This window comes from Nicotiana tomentosiformis, chromosome 7 (assembly GCF_000390325.3).
Source record: "Nicotiana tomentosiformis chromosome 7, ASM39032v3, whole genome shotgun sequence".
Lineage (NCBI taxonomy): Eukaryota > Viridiplantae > Streptophyta > Magnoliopsida > Solanales > Solanaceae > Nicotiana > Nicotiana tomentosiformis.
Window position 1 is genome coordinate 9,546,876 of NC_090818.1, and position 26,323 is coordinate 9,573,198.

General features: G+C 36.9%; 2 protein-coding genes across 7 annotated transcripts; both read right to left on the reverse strand.

The window, feature by feature from the left end:
- Positions 1–518: 518 nt before the first annotated feature.
- Positions 519–4,093, reverse strand: LOC104086649 (U-box domain-containing protein 3). Its single transcript, XM_009590962.4, has 2 exons — positions 3,623–4,093; positions 519–1,643 (listed from the first exon to the last, which is right to left on the reverse strand). The coding sequence occupies exons 1-2, from the start codon at positions 3,946–3,948 to the stop codon at positions 818–820; spliced, it is 1,152 nt and encodes a 383-aa protein (XP_009589257.1). The 5' UTR covers positions 3,949–4,093; the 3' UTR covers positions 519–817.
- A 2,889-nt stretch (positions 4,094–6,982) lies between these two features.
- On the reverse strand, positions 6,983–19,509 carry LOC104086650 (GBF-interacting protein 1). 6 transcript variants are annotated; one of them, XM_070181294.1, is made up of 11 exons: positions 19,142–19,509; positions 18,235–18,278; positions 17,667–17,775; positions 17,040–17,145; positions 16,386–16,795; positions 16,013–16,192; positions 12,693–13,080; positions 10,832–11,120; positions 10,297–10,458; positions 9,128–9,619; positions 6,983–7,821 (listed from the first exon to the last, which is right to left on the reverse strand). In XM_070181294.1, exons 1-11 carry the CDS (start codon positions 19,335–19,337, stop codon positions 7,531–7,533), a joined length of 2,667 nt encoding a protein of 888 aa, XP_070037395.1. In that variant the 5' UTR covers positions 19,338–19,509; the 3' UTR covers positions 6,983–7,530. The 6 variants fall into 6 exon arrangements, with proteins under 6 accessions (XP_070037395.1, XP_033509409.1, XP_009589263.1 ...); XM_033653518.2 differs by having other exon boundaries at positions 12,693–13,083; positions 17,040–17,139; positions 19,142–19,479; XM_009590968.4 differs by having other exon boundaries at positions 12,693–13,083; positions 19,142–19,479.
- Between the last annotated feature and the right edge of the window lie 6,814 nt (positions 19,510–26,323).

Genomic DNA, 26,323 nt, shown 5'->3' on the forward strand with positions numbered 1-26,323 from the left:
AATAATTTAGAGAAATTAAATTAAAAGGACTCATTCCACCTTTTTAACACATCGTTAGAAAATTGACTATGCTCTTGAAAAGGGAATAATCATTTTAGTTTAATCTTCTTGTAGTTTCTTCTCATTGAAATCTGTCTTTTGCATATATATATTCTTTTGTTTGGCTTCTTTTCATTTTTGTTTATTCCTATTTGTCTTAAAATATTTTCAGACAATTATTGATCTTTAAAACACATGAAGTTGTAAGTGTGTAAAAAACTCATTAAAAAAAGGGACGGTGCACGAAGCAACCCGTGTTCAGCAAGGTCCGGAGGAGGACCGCACCCTAAGAGGGTGTAATGTTGGCAGCCTACCCTAACCCAAACATCAGTGGCGAAGTTAAAAAAAAAAAAAACAGTAATGTACAACTAGTTACAAACTTTACAATGAGTGATTAAGTTAGAGATGTACAATGCTCAAAAAGGTTAATAAAATGAGTGTTACCACCAGCATGTACCATCTACTAGCTAGTCATATGGTCTATGCAACTCCACATCTTTGCACATAAAAACAGGGTCTATGCAACTCCACATCTTTGCACATAAAAACAGGCAGAGGAAGAATAGCTAAATATAGTCCATTTACATAACTGCTTTTCCTAATCTCTATACAGGTTTATGATAAGCTTGAAACAATCTAAGTATTCATACAGACTGCACCTTTGAGGGTTTATCGGAAACATCCTCTCTACCTTCACAAGGTAGGGGTAAGATCTGCGTACACACTACCCTCCCCAGACCCCATCTGTGGGATTACACTGGGTTTGTTGTTGTTGTTGTCATACAGACTGCACCTTTGAAGGGGTACAAGATGAAGCCCTTAACTGTAAACGACTCATGCTCAGCTCCATACTTCTATGAACCATGTCTTGTAACAATCTCTTGGCTGTTTCAGCGGCTTTATCATTTCCATCAACTTGTGCTGCAAAGTCATACACTATTCGCTCCAACATGGAGGATGAAAATTTATTTTCAGGAGGAGAGTCTCGAAGCAAGTCCAAAAGTGTTCTCGCTCTTTCTTGAGCTTGAGGTGTACCCTCTGCCGTAAGCCGTAAAAGGCCTGGAATAGAGCCTTCTTTGAGGATCAGCTCCCTGTATTTGTCTCGGCTGCTTTGACACAACGAGAGCAAAGCCCCAACAGCGTGTTCCGTGCTGACGAGTGAGCCATCCTCAACAGTCTCCACTAGAGTCAGTATTCCATTATGTGCATTTGTGATTGCATCTCTTCCCTCCTCAGAATTAGAAAGGATTTCCAATAGAGCTGTGGTTTTCTCGGCAAATTTGGAATATTTCCTGCAATCTTTGAGGAGATTCATTAGCGGAAAAACTGCTCTTGCATCAAGAACCAACTTGGGATCTTCCTTGCTTGTGGAGAGATTGTGGAGGGCTGTGACGGCGTCAACCCTTCCCTGAACAGTTCCTGAACTCAGGATCTGCACAAGAAGAGGTCCAACTCCAGATGCAGCTATTGTTGGTTTGTTGGTTGCAGCAGCTGATAGTGTCAAAATAGCAGCAGTTGCTAGTTCTTTCAAATTGCCATTTTGGAATTTGAGGAGCTCCACAAGAGGCGGGATGGCACCGGATGTAACTATCCTTATTTTGTTTCTGGTAAATTTGGAAACGAATATAAGGAGACAAGTTGATTATCCTTGAAACAAGTAAGTAATACAAACAGGGGAAAAGCAAAAAGAACAAGGAAGATATATATCCCAAGATAACGAGGGAAAGGGCAGCCCGGCACTAAGGTCCCGTTATGCGCGGGGTCCGGGGAATGGCCGGACCACAAAGGTCTATTGTATGCAGCCTTACCCTGCATTTCTACCGGAGGCTGTTTCCACAGCTCGAACCCGTGACCTCCTGTTCACATGGCAGCAACTTTACCAATTACACCAAGGCTCCCCATCAGAAAGGATGACAGTTTTTAGTGAGATACAAAAAGTTGCAGAAGTTTACTACCACAGCAAGAAGCTAAAAGATCCTGATTGTCTTCTACCTTTCAAAATTTTAACCAGAACACAGTTTATGAATCCCATGAAATTGTAGTCATTGCACATTAAATGGAAAAACTTTTCTTTTGACTGCAAAAGAGGCATTGATGAGCAAAAGTTTAGCTTTGAATGCTCTCCTAATCCAACATCCTCTCTGCTGCCTCACCCAGAAAAAGAAAGATAAAAGACTATTCAATCATTAGATAAGTTTCACACTGCTGGTGGCCGTCCAGCAGAAATTGGAGACAAAAGCAAAGATTCATTTGGGCCACACTCCAATTACACCTTTTAAAACATCAGTGAGAAGATGCAACACTAAAATGCTTACAACAACAACAACATAACCAGTAGAATTCCACAAGTGGGGTCTGGGGAGGATAATGTATGCGCAGACCTTACCCCTACCTTAGAGAGGTAACACTAAAATGCTTCTAAAGATAAAAACTCAATTAGTCAATGGTGTATCTCATTCTGAGGGAAAAGGAACATCCTTTTTGGCTTAGAAGTCCGTAGTCTTTTCCATATAATCTTTCTTCAGATGACTATTAGAGTCCGCATGGCTAGCCCAATTCATATACAAAAGAACTCCACGCCTCCATCCCAGTCGAGACGCTAACTCTTTTTCCCTATTTTGCAAGTGAAACTAAATTGCCAATGTTATCATGACATCTAGGTGACAATAACTCATAAAACAAAGCAAAAGGTCATACTTAACATAAAATTTCAGCAGAAAAGCTCAGGTGGTTCTCTGACAATTAATATAGCAACGTTCATGGTTTCAAGTAGCTCTTTCTGTTTAGGACTGATATCTACTGGCGACCTCTATGGCTGGTTGCTATTTTTTATTTATTTCAATAACAGTGGTATCCGGGCCAAGCTTGCGCACGCCTCAACTAAATCCACCGATTACCTGCTACCTCCCACCAGTATATGTATCGGGTACCTCTATGGCTGGTCTCTATACTTGTTCGGCTTCTTGTATAAAATTTCCATCACATCACACCAAATGCTTAATCATGCTTTCTACAATTACAATGTTAGTTTGTCAAAGTGGAATTCATATGCTTTACTTTCTTTTTTTTTTTAACCGAGAAATCCTCGAGACCAATGGAGCATGATTCGAAACTAAGTGGATAAGGGGTCCGCCCCTCTACCCTTCTCCACTTAAATATAATGCTTTTTGTCTGCAACATAGTTTGAACCAATGACGTGCGTCTAACCCACACATCAAGCATTGCGCTCTTTCCGCTAGGCCAAAGCCTTGGGATTTGTAAGACTTTACATTAAAACCACCACTTTCATCCTTTAGCTTCTTGTTAAATCAAATTTGAGGGCAGCCAAACTGCCAATAGCACCTTTTCCTTCTCATTTCTACAGTAACAAATGTTTCCAGACTCAACATACAAAATTTTCAATTTTACCGGAAAAAGTTATAATCTTTCCTATCTAATCATCACAATAAATCACCATTCTCAAACTATCTCATAAAATCTTGAACAAACTTCAATTCACATAACAACAATCCACACACATGTAATTATTTCTCAACAGATGTTAAAAAAAAAACTAAAAGAGGAATAGTTCAACAATACGAACCGTTCATTGCGGGAGGCAAGATTGAGGAGGGCTAATAAAGCAGCTTCACGAGCAAGAAGAGAAGAAGAAAGCTGAAGCATATCAACCAACGGCGGAATAACGCCGGCTGCAGCAAACCGGGAACGAGTCTTGCCGGAAGACGATGACCTCCTCACTAGTTTCCTAATTTCCTTAGCTGCCTCAATCTTTTCCTTTTCTTCCACTTCACCCCTCAACTTCTCCGCTATTTCTTCTATTATATTCTTGCTTTTTTTGTTCTTTTTTATCTCCTCTTCTTCATTTTCAAGATTGCATTTTTCTTCCATTAATGGCTCCTCTCTTACCATTTTCAGACACCCTTTTGAGCTCTCTTTTAAAGGGTATGTTCAGAATTTTACAAACAGATGATGTGATTTTGTTGATTTTCTTAGAGGTGAAGATCTTTCAAGATTCAACTGTTGTACTTTCCCTTTTGGAGGTTGTACGTACCGTGACTCCAGGGAAAAAAAGTTCTCTGTATTGTCATTTTCGTACTTTGCTCTTTTGGAGTTTGCATAGAGTCTTGCGTATTCTATGGTAATTTACATGCACCCCCCTAAAGTTTAAAAACAAATATATAGTACCCTTTACTTAGGAAGTAACGCCCCATCTAACCCAAAAAAGAATGGGAAACAACTATGCTTGGTAGCAGTCAAGTTTAAATGAATAAAATGTTTTTAGATTTAGAATAATCTCAGCGTCCTATGCATTATATATAGGGGTTGAAAAAATTGAGATCATGTAATTCACGTAGTCTAATTTCAAATAACCACGATATTGTCGTCAAATTTAGCTCAATAATGCACATATTAATATAAAATATCCTCTTGACATGAAAATGATTCATCTATGAAAAAATAATAAATTTATAAAGAGTTTAACTTTGGCGGTATAGAAATTAATTATCTAAAATATAATTATAGGTTAATTATACATAATAAGTGGAAGTGTGGAAATAATAACCTAAAAATTAAGACTAACGTTATTCTATAACTCATTAAATTGTACTGATAGTATAAATATGACATTACATTAATAGTAAATATATGTTAAATTCAATGATGAAAACTCAAGCTGCCTACGCCATCTGTATGAATTAGGGCGATCGGGTCTGAATCGCGTACAATTTTGCCGGCTCATCAAAAACAATATAGGGAACAATAGTCATCGTTTTGCTATGATCGTTTCTCATTTTTTGGCGTTTTAGGGTCATAAAATTTCGCACTATTCCTAAATTTTCGTGTGTTATAGCTCACGTCATCTCCTTGAAGTGGCCATATACTGAATTAAATAACTATCCTAATTTCCACCTATCAAATTCAAAAATATTAATCAACTATATTATAATTTATTTTTACAAGAGTCTAATTTAGGGGCGTGTGGTGTGATTGATTAGTATGAATTATTGATTGATTGATAGGGAGACGTGTAAAATGAAGTTAATACATTTGGAACATTTGGACGAAAGAAATTAAAGCAAAGTTGCTCCAAGTATACAAACAAGGAGGCCAAATGGAACACATTAATGTGTCGATCATTATTAGGAAATATATTGTTTTTAATTTACTCCCTTTGTGATGTTTTCTTGATTGAGTCAAAAGAACGAGAAAATGTCTTTTTCAATTACTTGATTAGGATGAAATTATTTGGGAAGGTACATAAAATGACAAGAAAAGTAGTCTGCAAACCAAAAGTCCTAGCAAGTATGTGGTTGGATTTCATTGTAGACTCGTTATATTAATATTTCAGCCTTAATAGTCACTTTTATGTGTCAAATTTTCGAAGAATAATTTCAGCCACATAACTATATTAAATTAATTAAAACTGTAAAATTCATTGCGATTATAGCGAATAAAATTCAATTACCATACGAAAGATTAATCCCTTTGGAGTTTGGAGGTGTGATGATAAAATTAGATATTAAACTGGCAATTTAACAAGGATAATTCAAATCTCCTTTACCCTTTGCCGGACAATTAAGGAAAAATGACATTGTATAGCCGCTCTTACAATAATAGTCGAAAAAATATATATTTTTTATATATATACATTATGTATGTTATATAGAAAAATTATACAAATTTTATACACTTTTTCGACAGTCGAATATAAATAGTTTCTGACGCGGGCTAAAAAGTGATAATACCCCGACAATTAATTAAGGCTTTCCTTTCTAGCCTAAAGTTCCATGGGAAGTTGCTGAATCCATTAGAATAAAAGGAATTGTGATATTTGGTACAAATATGTGACTTTGCACAACTACATATATTGGTAAATGGTTTGGTTACCTACCAATCATACCTAGTTTATATATTGATTTGGTCAATCTCAAAGAATTAAGAACCAATTTTTTAACTTGGTAAAACCCCTCAACTCTCTCGCAAAAGAAAAAGGGCAAAAAAAAAAAAAAACGACTTTACAGAAATTTGCACTTATTCTTTGTTTTTTTTTGTGTGTGTGTGTTGGCGCGCCAGTCAACAATTAACCGTAGTAAATAACGCAATTTGGTGTTTGATTTGGTGCAAACACCAGTTTAGTTAATAGATTAGTGCTTGTTCATTTGAATTTGCTATGTCCGATGCACACAAGTAGTTTGGAAGATATGTTTGTATTTTGAGATTTTCTTACAAAATGTAGCCGAATGTAATAATGAATGTACTATTCTTAAGACTGGATCCTGCAATTTTGAGTGTACTGATATTCTTAACATTAGGACTAGAATTTTGCTCCTTGAATTCCATAGTTTGTTGCCTTGCAATTGTTTGGATGTCAAGTATGTCAACTTACATTGCAAATACTTTGCACCTCGTTTGGTATAAGAGATAAGGGATAATCAATCTCTAGATTAAATTTGAGATGAGTTTATCCCATATTCAATTGGATTATGGCATTTTTTTATCCCTATGGAAGGCTAGAATAACTAATCTCGGGATAATTAATCATGAGATAACTTATTTCCCAACCAAACAAACCCGAAATAGTTTAATTTTTCCTTGACCAGAATTAGGACAAGCTCATGCTTTGTGGATGTCATTTAATCTGGCATCTCTTCTACAAATCCAATCTTCAATCATTTTCAATTACTTACTGCAGCTCATTTACATGATAATCAAACCTTTAACTAAAAATAAAACCAACACCCAAAATAATAAAAAAACACAGCAAAGAGGAAGCAAATCAGACCCTTCTGGAAAATTAGCACTGCAATATCTAGTGCATCCCCATTGCCCCAAGAAATAGAAAGAGATGAAAAATTTCAAGATTAGAGAATTCTTGCTGTGAATTGCAAGCATGACCACCAATATTCTCAAAATTTCAACACCACAACAAGAAATTTTCAAGTTGTATCAATTTGCCCCCACAATATACCACTAATAATGCCGCAATTCGCTTTGCACCAACCACCAATTACAACAGTCCCATAAAGTTAAAATCAACTTTACAGGTACAAAGATAAGCGCGAAAGCAAGATGTATGAAAAAAAACCCTAGAACCTCATTGCTTTCAACAGTCCTAAAATCCTACAAAAAGAAGAAATATATAGGGAAGAAAAAGTTTTTAAACTCTCACGGTTATGCTAATAACGCTGAAAAACTATTGAAGGCTATCAAGTTTTAACAAAAACCATTTCGCATGTATCTGCCTCAACCAAAAATCTGTCACTATCGGTTACAGGAGGATTCACCATTTCCTCAGTCCCAAGCAAGAAGAGATACCTTGGTGAAGTTCATTGGTTGGCACCCCTTCTAAAAATTTACAGTCAGCCTGCACACTTCTTTCCAACATTTGATGGAACCATTCCTCCACATCCAGAACGTCGCATCTCTAAAAACTCCAATGACGATTTTCACTTCTTGTTTTTATAGTTTGCAAAAGAAAGGACCAGCTCATCAGTAACTACTTGGCCAGTTAATCTGTGAATGCTGAGGCCGTTGATAGACATTGGCTGTTGGTCCTACCATATCAACTGGACCGGCCATCGTTTGAGACTGCTGCATAAGTGGGTGAACAGTTGATGCTGTAACTGGTTGTGCTGGGTGATAAACACCAGCAAAGTTTCCGTGTCCAGGTTGATTGGGTGTTAGAGCCACTTGACCCTGAGGATGATTATAAAAGGAACTTGCTTGCAAGCTAGATAAATCTCGATTGTGTGCATTAATCCACACACCTGAGCTTTCACTCTGCAAGAAAAGAGATGTTGCACCTAAATCACATTCCTTCAAAAATATAGACAGATGATAAACATTTTTTATAAAGTGATGAAAAGAAGGAAATCAATTGGCCCAGGGTCAGCGTCAGGGTCCCTCTGGACAATGCTATTTCACAAACTTAGATACCTTCAGGGAAAGAGGACATCGTGTCATGGTACAAGATATTTAATCACAGAGAAGGAAACTTAAGTATGAATCTAACCAACCACTACACCAACTTATTTCTGGAGCCAACTAAGTTAATTAGGCAAAAGAAGAAAAGCTCAACAATAAATTACATTTAGAGACGTCAATGAGGAATGCTCCTTTTCAAAAAAAATTACATTTAGAAATTCAAACTGTTATATCTGTTTCAGAAATACGGAATTCTTCCGTCAACCAGATTGCAGAGAAGTACCAGTGTTCAATTAAACAGCATACAAACCTCACTACTACAATGTTGCCCCACGCGAAATTAAAGTCTCTATAACAAACACAAGGAATTTGTAAGTACCTCAAATGGAATGACGTAATGAATTTATGTTTTTCTTTTAAAAATGTTCAGCCTATTTAAAACCAAATCCTTGATAATGTAGCTAAAATGTCAAATTTTGAAACCAAAGTACGAACAAGCAATCAGTTCATGACGAATCATCGCTGTTCAGCAGTTAGCTCTCCACTAAAATCACAGTAAAGCACACACACTACTGGAAAAAGAAATGATCAGGAACCAATTTAAACTTCATAGTGCAGCTTTCCCTGCGAAAGATGCAAAAATTCATGAAGTGCTGCAACTGCCCCTATGGCTCCTCAGATTAGCAGATTGCCGCGGGGCAACGGCAGGTTTTATTTCGTGATCTTGTAAAGTGACTTTTAAAAAATAGATTGCTTATTTAAGTTCTTAGAAAAACCGCATACTGCGGTCCTTGTTAACACGCATGCTGCCAACTTCCACAAGCCAACATCTAATCCCTCTATTAGCATACACTTTGCTAGGAGTCCAACTGATAACACTTAAATTATAATATAGTATCATGGATATATTACAGTTACAGATGAAACTAAGATCAAATTCAATTTGACAAATTAATGTACTCCAATTAGAATTAGACTTCAGTTTTTGGCTTCAATTCTTACCAGCCCTTATCACTACTGCTGCTCAAAGCATTTCAAAGACTAAATATGGCATATGCACAGTTTTCACTATTTTCAGCAATAATGATGCACATTTTATCAGGAAATGATTCAATGTGCATAAAGGAATACCAAAATTGCTAAGAGCAAATAATTGACCAACCTGTTGTCCACTAACATAGACGTTACTATCCTGGAACTGAGACGCAGAAAGATCCTCATTGGGAGCAGGGTTTCCAGTTGTTGTAGCTGAACTAGGGTTATAGTTGACAGGAGAGGATCCATATGGCGCATATGTGCCAGGCACTCCAATGTGAGCTGAATTTCCCACATTAGCTCCTGGTCTATATTGCGAAAGAGAGTATCTGGCAGCAGCTGATGGTGGAGGTGGATATACACCGCCAGCTTGAGGTTGCTGGGAAAAGGCACCATTGCTTAATAATTGATGGATGGCTGTTGGTGGAACATAAAGCGGTGAAAAGTAGTGACCATATGGAATATAATTCGGATGATAATGGGGCAGATGCATCCCAGCAGCCTGCCGAAATACAGGGACAGGTTGCTGTGGTACAGCTAACGAACTCTGCATAAGCCCAGCAGCTTGAGTCACAAGTGGCGTCGGAGCGGCAGTAGATAAAGCAAGAGTGTTCCCGCCCTGCAGAACAATCAAATAAATATATAGACGCACAATCTTAGGTGTGGGTCAACTAAATTAAAGCATCATAGCAATGCGATATCCCAAAACTAAACAATTGTTGCCTGCAAATTATTTATAAAGCAGTAGCGGTATACTTTCCAATAGAACTACTTGAATATCACCATAAGAAGTTAAATCAAGATTTATCTATCGCAAAGGACAGAAAGGCATCCAAGCAAAGGATTTTAGTGTATATTGAGAAGTAGTTGAACATATTTACTCTTTACTCAGTGGCTCAATGAGATTTCCTAGGAGAACTCATACAATATTAAGGGAAGCATGTTCTAGTGAAAGGAAATTTTGGTGAGCTGACAATTTAAACAGCACTGGCATCTCTAATCTTTTCTCTGGTTTATTCAGAAAGAATTTGCCTGAATATGATTCACTTCCGTTGTTGCATTTCAGATTGTAGAGAATTGACTTCTGTGTCAATTTAATAAAGCTAAAAAATCAACCAGACACTAATTATGACTCAAGTATACAGGGAAAAAGAGAGCTTTTCTAGATCTTTAGCCAAACACCAGTACCCTAACCCTTAGCACACACTTTTCTTCCCTTCTCCTTCTGCTTATCTTTTTCCCCACAAAATTAGAGACAAAAATATAAACCTTAAATCAGTCAAGATGGATACCAACCTCTTGAGAAGATTGAGAAGTTTGTGGAGGCACAACAGCAACACCGCCATTGTACTGGGTAGAAACACCCGCTGAATGAAAAGGTGAAATGCGGCCATCAGTGTCAGCACTCGAACGGTAGAATTGGGCATAGTAGTTTGTTGGGTCAATGGGTTGCTGAACCTGAACAAATGGATAGCTATAACAGTTCTGGAGTATAATAAGTAAATTTTCCAAGCTTAACAACACAAATGCTTAAAGTATATTGATTATCATTTAAATGTTTTAAATATTTTTCGGAGAAGTAATTGTTGTTAAATAGTTCTACAGCCATCAATAAGAAACAGACACAACCAAATAGCACGTGAATATCCTAGGTCCCTGCTACTCAAAGTTGAGGTAAAGCCAGTAGACACTGAGATTCAGTATTCAATCAAACTGCTGCAATGTTTAAAGCACCCATTTGAAAGTTCATTATATTAATAACAATTTGAAGCTTCAGAAAGTATTATAATGACAAAATAGGTATACAAAAATCCAGAGAATGAAGACCTACAAGGAAATTTGGAAGACGAGAAACATCTCGAGGTTGAGATTCAGAGCTATCAAAGGGCGCGAGCTGATTGCCTAACATTGGTGGCACAAAGCCAAAATTATAGTTGGGCGATGTATGAACAACTGAATATTGTTGACCCGACTGCAGAGTCTCTGGCTTCGATTCACTGCACTCCGGAGCAGAGGATGAGATATCATCTCCTTTGGCAGAGAAACTCTCCTGTCCATGTGAAGGTGGAGGCTGATAAGAATAATCAGTGTCCTCTACAGCTGTTGATGCATTTTGATTACTGCATATGCTCATACAAAAGAAAAATGTCAGGTGTGAAAAGCTAGAAATGGCGGAGGTGCAATTATAATCATGCATCAGCATTCAATTTTGATTTGGAAAGAAAAGATTCCACCAAGTCGAGAATAAAAAACTAAGAAGCAAACATGCTCACTCACACCAAAAAACTGAAAAACGGGGGGAACTTTCACAGCTACAAAAAAACTGAAAAGCTAGAAATGGCGGAGGTGCAAATAATCATGCATCAGGATTCAATTTTGATTTGGAAAGAAAAGATTCCACCAAGTCGAGAATAAAAAAACTAAGAGGCAAACATGCTCACTCACACCAAAAAACTAAAAAAACAGTGGGAACTTTCACAGTCCCCCCCACCCCGAAAAAATATTCACACAAACTTTTAGGTCTCTATGTCCACAACGATCTTTTCTAAAAGAAAAGAGCCATAAAAGAAGAAAACAACTTAAGGTAAAAAAATAAAAAAATTAACTAAGCAGTTGGATTATAAGGTTGAAGATTAAGCACTTAAACTAAAAAACTAAAGCTCGTGTCACTTAAAACTTTAGGGCACTGAATTTCAGGTAATCAAGTTAAGTCTAAATTAATCACTTTATCCAATTAAAGTGTCCTAGTTTGACTAGAGTCTAGACACTGTTTTAAGTTGAGGCTTGAAACTTTTGCATTTAAATATAAGTAGGCTGTGGTCGGAGCTTTGGCTCAATGATAAGAGCGCAGGCACGTCACAGGTACAAAACCCGCCAACAAAGAAAAGCCTTGTACTTGAGTGGAGAAGGGTAGAGGGGTGAGCCCACATCCACCAACTTTCGAACTTGCGCTACGGCCTTTGGGATATATATATATATATATGTGTGTGTGTGTGTGTGTAAAAATAGGTCCAAAATGGAGATAAGAATAAACTTATGAAGAATTTTAACTTTCTTTAGGGAAAAATAGGGTCCAGCAATACCTTAATTCTTTTTAAGTGGACCCAAAGCTGGGACAACCTGGCACAAGCCAAAGTAGGATATAGTTAAACTATCACACTGGAGTGGGACAAAGGGAGTAGAGGAGGAATCTGAATCATCTATCGATAGCATGTTTTGAGTTGATCCTTTAATATTACTGTTGAAATCGGAATCGTGAAACCAACAGACTTCCTACAGATTCAATAATAGTTACTTTTTCTTGGTTGATAAACTGCAAAAGAACTTGTCCCATGAGGTGATCATATATAATTCTAGCTTATGATTTATGGCGTCCCTTCCATTCATAAATACACCAACCAAACAAAGAACACATTTCCCTTATTCACTCCATAAATGAACAATATAAAGAGAACACTACATATATCCGCCAAGGGAATGTACATTTCCCTTTCTGTCAGCCAGTGAGATCATATGTCAAGAACAAAGGAAAGAGATACGATGAGAAGCCAGCAAGCAGGAGATCCTTAATTCAATCATCTGCATTACATTTCCCGCTTAAAGATGATTAAGCTAATGATAACGAAAAGCTTCCTAAGTACAAGAGAGGGGTGCAGAGAGAGAGAGAGAGAGAGAGAGAGAGAGAGAGAGACCTTGGAGGCTGTTCACTTGCAGCTTCTTCAATGCACTCAGAAGCTTCAGGAATTGGTGGACTTCCGTCATGCTCGGGAGCATTGTTTGTGCTTGTAACCAAACTAAAGCTAGTGTCGAAACTTCCAAAACAGAATCCAAGTTTTTCAACCTCAGGGACGTGAAGGTGGTTAGGGATAATTACATGCTCAACATCTGAAATGTGTGATTCCTCTAACTTTTTCTGCAGCTCTGCAGTATCTTCTTTTGTTTCAGGAACAGCAGCAGGAGGCTGCAACAGTGTATTGACTTCAACAGAGACCATAGAAACACCAGACGAAGCAGCTGCAAGAGCAGACCCCTGAGCTAGATTATTGTTAACAGGCTTTGGCTTCCATTCCTTACAAGGACCTGCTGTATAAAAACATAGAAGTTAGTGTTATGTTTCCAGCATGAATAACTACACAGGTGGGGAAAGACAAACTCTATTAGCTACAATGCATTTTCTTTATCTTTCCCAATCTAGCAAGTGAACTCTAACCAACAAACAAGCAAAGAGACTGACACCACTAAGGTTCAAAATTAGAACAAACACACAAAAGAAACAAAAACTATACTGATCCAAGCAAAAAGACAATTATCTAAACAGAGATCACTACTACTAACCTTTGCCAGTGTTATCAAATGCGAAAAGCACAAAAAAACTCCAAGCACCATTGGGGCTTTAAGCGCAAATAAAGCGTGGGCTTTAATGAAGAAAGCCGCAAATGGAAAAAAAAAATACAAATATGTATGTGTAGTCCAAGACTAAGATTATAAGCATGAATAACAAATATACGGGCAAAGAAATTAAAAGAAAAATAACGATAATGTGAAATATCAATTGTTAGTGTCGCCTCTTCAGGATTACGCTCATTGGCAAGGAAAAGTATGTCTTAGAGCCTTGATGATGACAGTGAAGTGCCTGCTAAGCGAGGTGAAGCACTCAACATGTTTAGCGCCTCGCTTCAGGGCCTAAGTGTGCTTTAAGTGCACCACTGACCTTTACCAGACAGTATCCAGTAAACTTTACTTATGCCAGGGACCAGATAACTAGCAACGAGCCAACAACCAACATTCTATTTCGAAAACATGAACATTTCTGTTGCACTTAAAGATTTCTGGTGAATCAAAACATTTTGATTTTTGGAAAGTCAAGCTTGAGCTAAGTTCCAGCTCAAACTATCTTTTTTATTTGTGAACTGTTCTAAAAATTGTCAATGTACATTTTAGGGGGGGAAATTAAGAATGTACATTATGATATAGGCTCGGCAACTAGGGCTGGCCCCCTCCCTCCGATGTGCAATGGAGGTCACCAACCTCAGACGGGCCATATTGACCACCCATTAAGCCCATCTATATATGTATATGTATATTAAGAATATAAATCGAGTAATACAGAAATATAAAGTTAAAACAACTGGAAAAAAATAGTGCTTTTATTATCAAGTCAAAGTATTTGAAAGTATCCAGAAAGATGCATATAGTTGGATGTCTTGTATCGACACACTATATTTTATGATACACATTATAATATGAAGTATACATAAGGCAGAAAACCTTCATGAAAACATTACATTTTATGATACACATAATAATATATTTTTAACAAACATAAGCAAACAAAACTCTATTTTCCACTAGCAACTTGTTTAATCTATGTTGATCTCAATTTCGGCTCATATGACCAAATCAATGAGAATTTAAAATTCTCAGTGTTGCATGAAAAGCACCTTTTCTATGTTTCTTATGACAAGAAAATTGAAGATATATCTTCATTAATATTCCAGAAGCTTGTATTCTCTATTCCCTGTTATGGCATGTAAAAGCATCCAAGCAAAATTGCCACACTCATTCTTCTTTTTTCTTTGGATAATCATGGTGTCTAGGCCAGCTTGTGCGCACCTCGACTAATTTCACAGAGTACTTGCTACCTCTCACTAGCACAGATACCGGGCGACTCTATCTACTAAGGCTTGGACAATTGGGAAGACACTACCTATTATTTTTTTGCCTCTATTGGGATTTAAACCTGAGACCTCATTGTTCTCAACCCACTTCATTGACCAATAGGCCACACCCTCGGATGCTGCTACACTCATTCTTCTTCAAAGTTCTTCATAACATATGTTGTTTTAACAATGTACGATCTTACCCACAAGCAAATGCTCTTGTGGGAAATGGTTGTTATGTTTCTTGATAAATTGCATTATGGTATAAATAAATAAATAAATAAATAAATAAGGCAGCCCGATGCACAAAGCATCTCACGTTCAGGCAGGGGCCGGGGAAAGACCGCAACCCAAGGGGTGTGATGTAGACAACCTATCATAACACAACCATTAGTGATTGCTTCCATGGCTCGAACCCGTACTTATAGGTCACACGGAGACAGTTTTACCGTTGCTCTAAGTCCCCCCTTCTAAATTGCATTGCGGTATCAAATCAAATGTTCCTGTGGGAGATGGCAGGAACTGGATAACATCTTTATATTCATTCTCTCATCTATTGATGAAAAATATTCATTCTCACCACCATACTAGGACTTTGCAGATGAATTCATTTGTTTCTGCAACAGCAAGGTAGTATTCCCCTGAACATTTAAATGTCTATTTCACTTTATTGATTTAAAAGAAAAATTCATAATATACTCCAACCCAAACATTTAAATTTTGAAACTTCATAATTATGACACCTATAACTAACCAACAAATTTTTATTTTTATTTTTGGGGTTGGGCAGTCTGCTTTACGGCTTTTACCAATACCAGGAGATAAGGTGCATGTGAATAGATATAGGTCTTGAAGATTTCTAGTTTTTTGTTTTATGAAAGAAGACTTCTAGTATTTTTTTTATGAAAGAAGATTTTTAGCATTCTACTCGATCCTAATACACCGTACCATTTTGATCGCTGCCAATTTCACATAATTTACAGTTATTCCTAAAGCTGAAACCTAGGTGTAATAGCAGAATTTTGTTCTGGGTAGATGGATCAACAAAGAACCTGTTTCTCTTCGTTTTCATGATTAGGCTCTTCGTCTAAAAGTTACTTTAATTATAATTCAACCTTCCCTTACCCAAGTGTCCCACGGTGTGGTATAATACTGGGTATGTTGTTGTTGTCGTCTTCCTTTACCCAAGTACAAAGGTAGAAGAACATTATGCAGGTAATTATGAGGCAAAAACCAAGAACTTCAATTATCAAACTAAGCAGCAATAGTAACAAAATCAGTTTGGTAAATCTTTTGAGAAGCTGGGGCATTAAAAGCAATATTCTAACATAGATCACACTAAATTACTATACCTTTTTGTGTACCAATCGTTTGTGATCGATTGTTGTAATTAGACGAAGGCCTGCTAACGGAAGAACCACCATGGATTGAAGAAGCAGTTTGCGAGAACTCTTGAAGTTGATTCTTTCCAGGCCCCTGAAATTTGCTTGGCATCTTCACTTGTATATCTACGCTTCCAGTATCAGACTTTGCTACTCAGATTTGAGGGGAAAGAAATATATAAGCTTCGACGCATATAACAAGTCCGTCTATTTAAAAAAATAAAAGAAAATAATAAAATATAATTATACTAATCATAACTATTCTATCAAATAATAACAGTTTCATATTATCATTTTTTTGAGAAGGGACGGTTTCACATTATTAAGTCTTCAAAGCATTTACCAGTAGTCTTTTTACTCCCATTTGAGTTTGAAGAAGCACGTTCAACTGGAGAATGCTGGCTCCCAACTTCCCTTCTAACTGTGCCTACTACACCAGCGGGTCGTGAATCTTGAGATGGCAAGAGCACAGGATCTGAAGCTGAGAGATGAGCTCCTGATGGAGGTGGTGAAGATAGAGTTCTTGAAGAATTGACGGAGTTTGGCCTCCTCTGCCCATGTACATCCCTATTTCCCGTAGCCACTTTTGGGATTTTGCTTGCATCAGCAGGAGTTGTCTGCACACCAGAGCCAGCACCTGCATATGCTTCGAATTGTTTAATTCCTCTTCTTGCAGATGCATGAGCATTTTGTACAATGATGTCGCTCCCGGAAGCTAGACCACTAGGCCCATTAGTAGCGGCACTTGATGAGCTGAAAAAAAGTAAAGAGAATTAGGGCTTCAAAATTATGAGTGTTTGGATAAGCTTATAAGCTGGTCAAACCAGCTCATAAGCACTTGTTAGCAAAATAAGACCACATAATCTAGGCAACCAAAACCTAAGAGGGCATCTTTTGTAACATGTGAAAGGCTTAACCTTGGCAATCCAAGATTCCAAGGTAACATGCATATGAAACAATGCCTGGGCAGGGAAAAATCCATAAAGATCAATATTACCTTGAAATATTTTTTGCCTCAACATTAGGCACAGAAGATAAGCCGACACTCTTGTCAAGAAAGTGATTGGTCAAATTTTCTTTCCCATTCTTTCCAGCACCTGCATCTGACAAAACATACACACATAAGTATGAGTCTTTCCCATTCTTTCCAGCACCTGCATCTGACAAAACATACACGTGTGTACGAGTCGGTAAGGAAAAAGAGGAACATAATATCAAATCTAAAAGAAATACAAAGGTTCTTTCGATGAGCTAAATGGAAAGGCATCAAAGACTCAAGAGGGAAATCAATTCTTTTAAAGCCTGATAGCAGTCGGAAAGCCTGAATAAGAGCTTAAAATCAGTTAAAATGTATCTGAAATAACAGGTGAAATGTGTAAACAGAGTGACAGATTGTAGATTAGACATTTAATTTAAAATATTAGAAACCAGAGTCTTTTGTCATTCAGCAAGAAGGGTACATCAGAATAGATGGAAAAGGAAGTAGGTTGAGTATATTAGAAAAGAAGATGGGCTAGTAAATTAAGATTCAGAAGAACACAAATGTGGAACCAGGGGTCCAGGGCTCTGCAGCATCCTGAGAGACTACAACAAATGCAGGATTATTAACAAAATTGACGTTTACCATGTGAAACATGACGAGAAGTCAAATTTCCACGACTCCCTTTGTTCCCCCTGCCCTGCGTGCCGGCTTTCCACTTTGATTCAGCAGATTCCTTGATTGAATTCTGAAGCTATTAATGCAGAAAGAGCAGGTGAAAAGGTCTACGGCAACCCAAAACACTTCCGCAGTAATTATGTGTTTAAGAGAAAAAACTAAGTAATTTAAGCAAGATGCTTATACCAAATTGGATATATCCAGAAGTCCTCTGAAAAAATAAACCCATTTGACATTCATTAGGTCTTAAGGACCAAAAGGTGAATGAATTCTGCTAAGATGCTAAAGCATAATGGTTTTGAATCAGGAATATTTTGATAAACAATGGCATTAATCAGGACTACTATGTGATTTTCTTCAGCAGAACAACAAGGTAAGCTGCAACGATGATTACAGCAGTTGAACAGAAGATGGCATTTGCAAATGCTGAACAGCTACATGATTGCAACAGGTTTATGGATATGTTAATAAGTTCACTATTATTTCAATGTTATAGTGAGAGATCGTAGTTATGCAACTCAGTTTCTAATCATACCTCCTTTTTTCGATCACGCTTCCTTTTAACTTCATGGAATGTATCTGCAAAGAAAGCGTAAAAGAGGTTAGTAAAGAAACTTAGTTTATGTCACCAATGCAAGGATACCGAGAAAGAGAGCACAAGAGGCCCTTTATGCTCCTATAATGTGAACGCCACATTTCCCTTATCAAAAAAAAACTGTGAATTACACATTTCTCTTAAAAGCATTAGACCAACCATCAGCCTATCGTACAATAAATCATAGCTACAAGATGTAATTTTAACCCCAAATCAAATGTAATCTGCTGCAAAATCTGATCTTGAACCAAAGGTAAATTTTAACCTGCTCCCCCCCCCCCTATGGGGAGGGGGGAGGGCGAGGGTGATTGCATCTATCAGAAGTCTTTTGATATCAAATACCAGAACAAATTAAAGGCAGCCCTTTTACACATATGCCCAAAACTGCTTTTAAGTGCATCATTCAGGAATACCAAACAAATTTAAAACATCAGAAAAAAGAAAGAAAAATAACAACAAAAAAAATAAAGAGTAAGAAGAAAGAATGAAAAACAAAGGCCAAAGGGACATGAGAAAAAGAAAAAAAGAACCGACTCAATTGAGTATGAGGCACACACATGCAAAATACCAAAAGGAGAAAAAGTAAAATTCAAAAAAAAAAAGGTCACTCATAAAAACTCATTCTATCAAGTAATCAAAAGCTAGAAACAGATCACAAAACAAAGCAAACATTCACACACAGAACGCTTATAAGTACATACACAAAACAACACATAGAGCTACATACACACACACACACACACACACACACACACATAATATATATATATATATATATATATATATACACACACACACACACACACACACATTGACATATGTATATAAAGGGGGAAAAGGAATGGACCTTGAAAGAGGAGTTTTTGAGCAGTTTCGTTGGGATCCATAGAGCATTCTTTGAGCATTGCATATATCTCATCTTCACTGTGATTTCCAGTGATCTCTTTTATATCCTGGATCGTTTTCCTCACACTGCTCGGGATTGAAACCCTAGCTCCTACTCCAACAACACCACTGTTACCACTCTTACTGTTGCTATTCATCTTCACCACCACCCTTAGAACCCCACCAATATTCTTCCTCCAGTACTATATGTATATAAAATATAGATTCCTGTATATACCTAGCTATATATCTCTCTCTATATATATATGTCTCTCACTGATGTTGGGGGGGGGAGAGAGAGGAAGAGAGGGAGAAAAGAGAGTGATTGATTTTATTTTGGTGAAATATATATATATATACATGAGACATAGGGGCAGGAAGGGTTCTTGAATATTTTGTATGCAATACCTTTGTTGTTTTCTATTTTATACAGTTGGTACGAGATATAAATTATAATTAATTCTAGAAAAAAATTTGAGATGAATTTATTTTATGTTTGATTGGAATAAAATTGTGTTATAATTAATTTTGGGATTAATTATTCTAAAATTATAGTATTATTTTTATTCTTATAGGGGATGGGATAACAAATCCGTGATAATTAATCTTTGGATAACTTTTTTTTTTTTTTTTTTTTTTGCTTTTGGTCTTAGCCCTTAGGGCATTTTTGGTATTTGATTAAATTTTTATTTTTCCTATTTTGCATTGTTTTTACATTTGATTTCGGTCAATTTTTTAGTAGCGAATCTAAAACTTAGAGGTCACTATACCGTTTGGCTTTTTCGAACTTAAATAATTTTTAACATATGAATGATTTATTATATAGTCTTTTGCACGTGTTTATAATTTTATTAATTTCTAAAGCACGTGATTTGCACGTGTATCTTGTCTAATCATTCAGTACAAGATTTTGAATATTCATGCAAGATTATTACAATACGTTTTTTATTAATCTTCTATTTTTTCTTTCACCGCTTTATTTTAATATTTTTTCTATCTTGTATTTTTTTAAATTTTAGTCAATTTTTGAGTAGTGAATCTAAAACTTAGATTTAGATTATTATAGTGCTCGGCTTTTTCTGAACTTAAATATTTTTTTTGTTCAACTTATGAGATGCAAATACAGAACTAGATTTAGATTATTAGACTGTATAGCATTTTTCAACTTAAATATTTTTTTGTATACGAATGATTTATTATAATCTATTTACATATGTTTATAGTTTTACTAGTTTCTAAAGCACGTGATTTGCACGTGTATCATATCCAATAATTTAGCACAAGAATTTAAATATTCACATAAGATTATTACAATATATTTTATTAACGCTTTATTTCTTCTTTCATTGATTTATTTGAATTTTTTTCTATTTTGTATATTTTATATTAAATTTTGGTCAATTTCTGAGTAGCGAATCTAAAAATTAGATTTAGGTCATTATAGCGTTTGGCACTTTCTGAACTTAAGTATATCTTTTATTCAATTTCTGAGTAGCAAATCCATAACTCAGATTTAGATCATTATACCGTTTGATTTTTTCTGAACTTACATATATTTTAATGATCTGTTATAATTTTTTATATTGTTTTATGTAGTTTTTTAGTTTCTAAAACACATGATTTGCACGTGTATCTTGCTCAATCATTTAGCATAAGATTTTATATATTCACATATGATTATTACAATATGTTTTTATTAAATATTTAATTTTTTCTTTTACTGGTTTATTTTAATATTTTATATTTTATATTTATTTAAATTTAATTTCGGTCAATTTTTTAGTTCTTAGTGAATCCAGAACTCATATTTAGGTCATTATGTCGTTTGGCTTTTTTGGAACTTAAATATTTTTTTCTATGTACAAATTATTTAAGATCTTGTACTAAATTATTGGACAGGACACACGGTGCAAATCATGTGCTTTAGGAAATAATAAAATTATAAACACATTAAAAAATTCACATAAGATTATTACAATGCGTTTTTTATTAATATTTTATTTTTTATTTCACTCATTTATTTTAATATTTTTCCTATTTTGCTTCTTTTACATTTAATTTCAATCAATTTATGAGTAGCGAATCTAAAACTTAGATTTAGGTTATTATAGCGTTTGACTTTTTCTAAACTTAACTGTTTTTTTTTGTTCTTATGAGCTGCAAATATAGAACTAGATTTAGATCATTAGACCGTATAGCTTTTTTGAACTTAAATAATTTTTTTGTAAACGAATTATCTACTATATTCTTTTTACATATGCTTATAGTTTTACTAGTTTCTAAAGCACGTGATTTGCACGTGTATCATGTCCAATTATTTAGCACACAATTTTAAATATCCACGTAAGATTATTACAATATATTTTTTATTAACGTTTTATTTTTCTTTTCACTGATTTATTTTAATATTTTTGCTATTTTGTATTTTTTTTTTTACATTAAAATATGATCAGTTTATGAGTAGCGAATCTAAACTTAAATTTAAATCATTTTAGCGTTTGGCTTTTTCTGATATTAAATATATCTTTTATTCAACTTATGAGTAGCAAATCCACAACTCAGTTTTAGATCATTATACCGTTTGGCTTTTTACGAACTTAAATGTTTTTTAATAATTTATTATAATTTTTATATTATTTTATAGTTTTTAAAACACGTGATTTGTACGTGTATCTTGCTCAATCATTTAGTATAAGATTTTATATATTCACATATGATTATTACAATACGTTTTTATTAAGTGGTTTATTTTTTCTTTTACTGGTTCATTTTAATATTTTTATTTTATATTTTTTTAAATTTAATTTAGGTGAACTTTTGAGTTCTGAGTGAATCCAGAACTCAAATTTAGGTCGTCATACTGTTTGATTTTTTTTTTGGAACTTAAATATTTTTTCTATGTAGAAATAAACTATTATAATCTTTTTAAATGTGTTTACAATTTTATTAGTTCATAAAGCACGTAATTTGCACGAGTGTCCTATCCATTAATTTAGTGCATGATTTTAAATATTCACACAAGATTATGACAATACGTTTTTTATTAATGATTTATTTTCATTTCACTCATTTATTTTAATATTTTTTCTATTTTGCGTTTTTTATATTTAATTTCTGTAATGACCCAGTCGGTCGTTCCGAGAGTTGTAGCCCCATTTTTTTCATTTTTGCCCATTTATGTGTTGTTCAGCTGTGTTGAGTTGTATCGAGTTGGTAGGTTTGGGTTCGGAGTAGTTTTGGAGTGAAATGAGACACTTAGTCTCTAAGTTAGAAAGCTAAGTTAGAAAAGTCAACCGGAAGTTGACTTATGAGTAAACAAATTCGGATGTGGATTTTTATGATTCGGTTAGCTTCGTTGGGTGATTTTAGACTTAGGAGTGTGTCCGGAATGTAATTTGGAGGTCCGTGGTAGAATTAGGTTTGAATTGGCGAAAGTTAGAAATTTGGCGATTTTGGTCGGCACTAAAAAATTAGGTATCGGGGTCAGAATAGAATTTTGAAAGTTGGAGTAGGTTCGTAGTGTCATTTTGTGACGTGTGTGCAAAATCTGAGGTCATTCGAACGTGGTTTGATAGGTTTCGACGTCATTAGCGAATTTTTGAAAGTTTAGAAGTTCTTAGGCTTGAATCCGGGGTTGATTTGGTGTTGTTTTGGGTGTTTCGGAGGTTCGACTAAGTTCGGGTAGTGATATATGAGTTGTTGGTATTATTGGTTGAGGTCCCGAGGGGCTCGGGATGAATTCGGATGGCTAACGGGGAGTTTGGAAGTTGGAAAATGTAGCTGAAGCTGCTGCTACTGCTATTTCTGCACCTGCGGAAGGAGGAGTCGCTGGTGCGAGGTCGCTGGTGCACAAGGGGAGTCCGCAGGAGCGAATAGTACTGGGCTACTGGTGTGGCCGCACCTGCGGATGGGGAGCCACATGTGCGATGATCGTAGGTGCATGGGAGGCTCGCAGATGCGAAGAGAGTATCGCACCTGCGAGCTCGCAGGTACGAGGATATGCCGCAAGTGCGAAGCATGGTCGGTTAAGTGAAATGCGCAGGTGCGCACCTGGGACCGCAGATGCGGTCGCGCAGGTGCGAAGAAGAGGGTCGTAGGTGCGAACCCCCTGGGGCAGAACCTATATAAGTTGCACTTCATGAATTTTTGCCCTTTTCCACCATTTTTGAACGGTTTTGAGCTTTGGGACAGTGTTTTTCAAGGGAGAATTACGAGACATCAATGAGGTAAGTCGCTTGGGTTTATTTACATGCGTTTATGATATTTTTCCACTGATTAGCCATGAAATTAGTAGGAGTTTAGGGTGAAATTGAGGGAGTTAGGGTTTGAGTTTTGGAGAGTTTTAAGTGAGGATTTGAGGGACCAAACGGAGTCCGAGTTTGACGAATTTTATATGGTTAGACTCGGGTGAGGACGAGGTTTATTATTCTGCCATTTTTGACTGGTTTTGAGTCATGGGCCCGAGGGACGGGTTTTGGACGATTTCTAATTTTTGGCCTATTTATGTAATTTTTATTGTGGAATTCAATTCTTTAGCCTATGTTGATAGTAGTATTCTGATTTTGGTTAGATTCGGAGCTTTTGGAAACCGAGTCCAGAGACGAGGGCATCCCGGAGTAAGATTTTACGCTATTAAGGTAAGTAACAGTTTTAATTCTCGCTTTGAGGGTATAAACCCGGAGATTTGACATCACGTGATTGTTTGGAAGTGATACCCACGCTAGGTGACGGGCGTGTGGGTGTGCACCGCGAGGGAATTGAGACTTGGTCCGTCCTGTGAGGTTGTGAGGCCTAATAGCTATTATCTGTGGTTATTTGTTTATTTGTTATTGAACTTGTTTGCCTTCATGTTAGAGATCATGCTTAGGCTTTATTCATGCTCACATTATTTGCACTCAGTCATAGATATTATTGTACATGTTTACCTCAGTCCCTATTATTTTGCTAATATGCTGTGATACTTGATGTGGGTTGTGTTTCCCTTATTTGTTGATGATGGTGAGGCTAGAGAGGTACATGACTGAGTGAGGCTGAGGGTCTGTTGTGAGGTATTTGATTGAGGCACGTGAGTTATTCGTGCAGCACGTGAGTTGTCCGTGCGGATTAAGGTATTGATACTATAGCGCGTGAGTTGTCCGCGTAGCACGTGAGTTGACCGTGTGGATTCAGGGATTGATATTATGGCACGTGAATTGTCCGTGCAGCACGTGAGTTGTCCGTGCTTAGCACTTGGGCTTTGGGAGCCCCTCCGGAGTCTGTACACACCCCCAGTGAGCGCAGGTACCTGTTGAGTGCTGAGTGATGGAGTGATATTGCTGTGAGGTTGCATTTACTTTTGATATTGTTGCATTTTACCTGTTAATTTCTTTGTGGTATTTGTTGGTTTTATGGAATTTACCTGATTATTCATGTTTATTGTAAATTATGAAAATAAATAATTAGACTGTTTTGCTTAGCTCGTCACTACTACTCAGTTCCTTAGTTATTTCTATTACTACTAAGTCGGTTGTACTCATGCTACACCCTGCACTTTATGTGCAGATCCAGGTGAGTTAGAGCACGGCGATCATTGAGTTCAGGCTTCGTTGGAGACTGCAAGGTAGCTGCTAGAGTCCGCAAGACCTTGTTACTCCTTTCATCATTTCTTCTTTTGGACTGTATTGAGAGTTAGAGAATTTTATTTCTTAGTTCATAGATTTAGACGCTCATGATTTAGTAACACCCCGGTGTTTAGGGCTCGTTTCCGTATTTTCTATAATTATATTTAGAGTTGATTTAGTTTATGAAAAATTCAAATGTTTGAAATATTTTATTAAATTTTTATAATCGATTTAGTATTAATATTTTGGGAAATAGACTTGCCTTGTAACACGATAGGCGCCATCACGACCATGGTTAGTTTTTGGGTCGTGACAAGTTGGTATCAGAGCCTAGGTTACATAGGTCTCACGAGTCATGAGCAGGTTTAGTAGAGTCTTGCGGATCGGTACGGAGACGCCTGTACTTATCTTCGAGAGGCTGCAGAACCATTAGGAAAATTTCACATTCTTGAATTCTTATCGTGCGAATCTATTGATTCAAGTAACTAAACATATATTATTCATTCTCTCACAGATGGTGAGGACTCGTGCTACCGGTCAAGAGGGACAGCCACCAGTTCGGGCCGCGAGAGGCCGAGGCCGTGGTAGGGGCAGAGTCATCGCCAACACCATAGCTGGGGCAGCACCTACAGATCCCCCAGTTGTCCCCGCTCAGGACCAGGTCCCGGAGGTAGAGGTTCCGGTGGGACCAGCTCAGGCACCACCTGTGCCTATTGTGATTCCAGGCCTTCAGAAGGCCCTAGCTCAAATTATGACAGCATGTACTGGCCTTGCTCAGACGATCTCTATGTCGACGGCCGCAGCCATATCTCAGGCTGGGGGAGGCACTCAGACTCCCATCGCTCGCACACCCGAGCAGGTTGTTCAGAGACTTCAAACACCAGAGGCACCACCAGCCCAATCAGTTGCAGTTGCACAGGATTATGTGGTTCTTGCTATGCCTGTGGATGATCAGCGTAGGTTGGAGAGGTTTAGGAGACTCCACCCGCCACCTTTTAGTGGCATAGAGAGAGAGGACGCTCAGGACTTTTTGGATATGTGTCAGAGGATACTCTGTACTGCTGGTATTATGGAGACTTATGGGGTCTCATTCACTACCTTCCAGTTTTCTGGGGCTGCACTCAGATGGTGGGAGACTTACGAGAGGCATAGGCCTATTGGCACAACACCCCTTTCTTGGCAACAATTATCTGTTCTCTTTCTGGAGAAGTTTGTACATGAGTCCTGCAGAGAGGAGCTGCGCAGGCAGTTTGAGCAGCTTCGCTAGGGTGAGATGTCTGTTACACAGTATGAGATACGGTTCTCCGAGTTAGCTTGTCATGCGGTCTGGTTGGTTCCCACATACCGAGAGAGGATCAGGAGGTTTATAGATGGCCTCGGTTTTCAGCTTCGATTGCTTATGACCAGGGAAAGAGTATATGGGGCTACCTTTGATGATGTTGTCGACATTGCTCGACAGATTGAGATAGTTTGAGGTCAGGAGAGGGCTGAGAAGGAGGCTAAGAAGCCTCGTGGTCAGGGTGATTTCAGTGGTTCTCCTCATG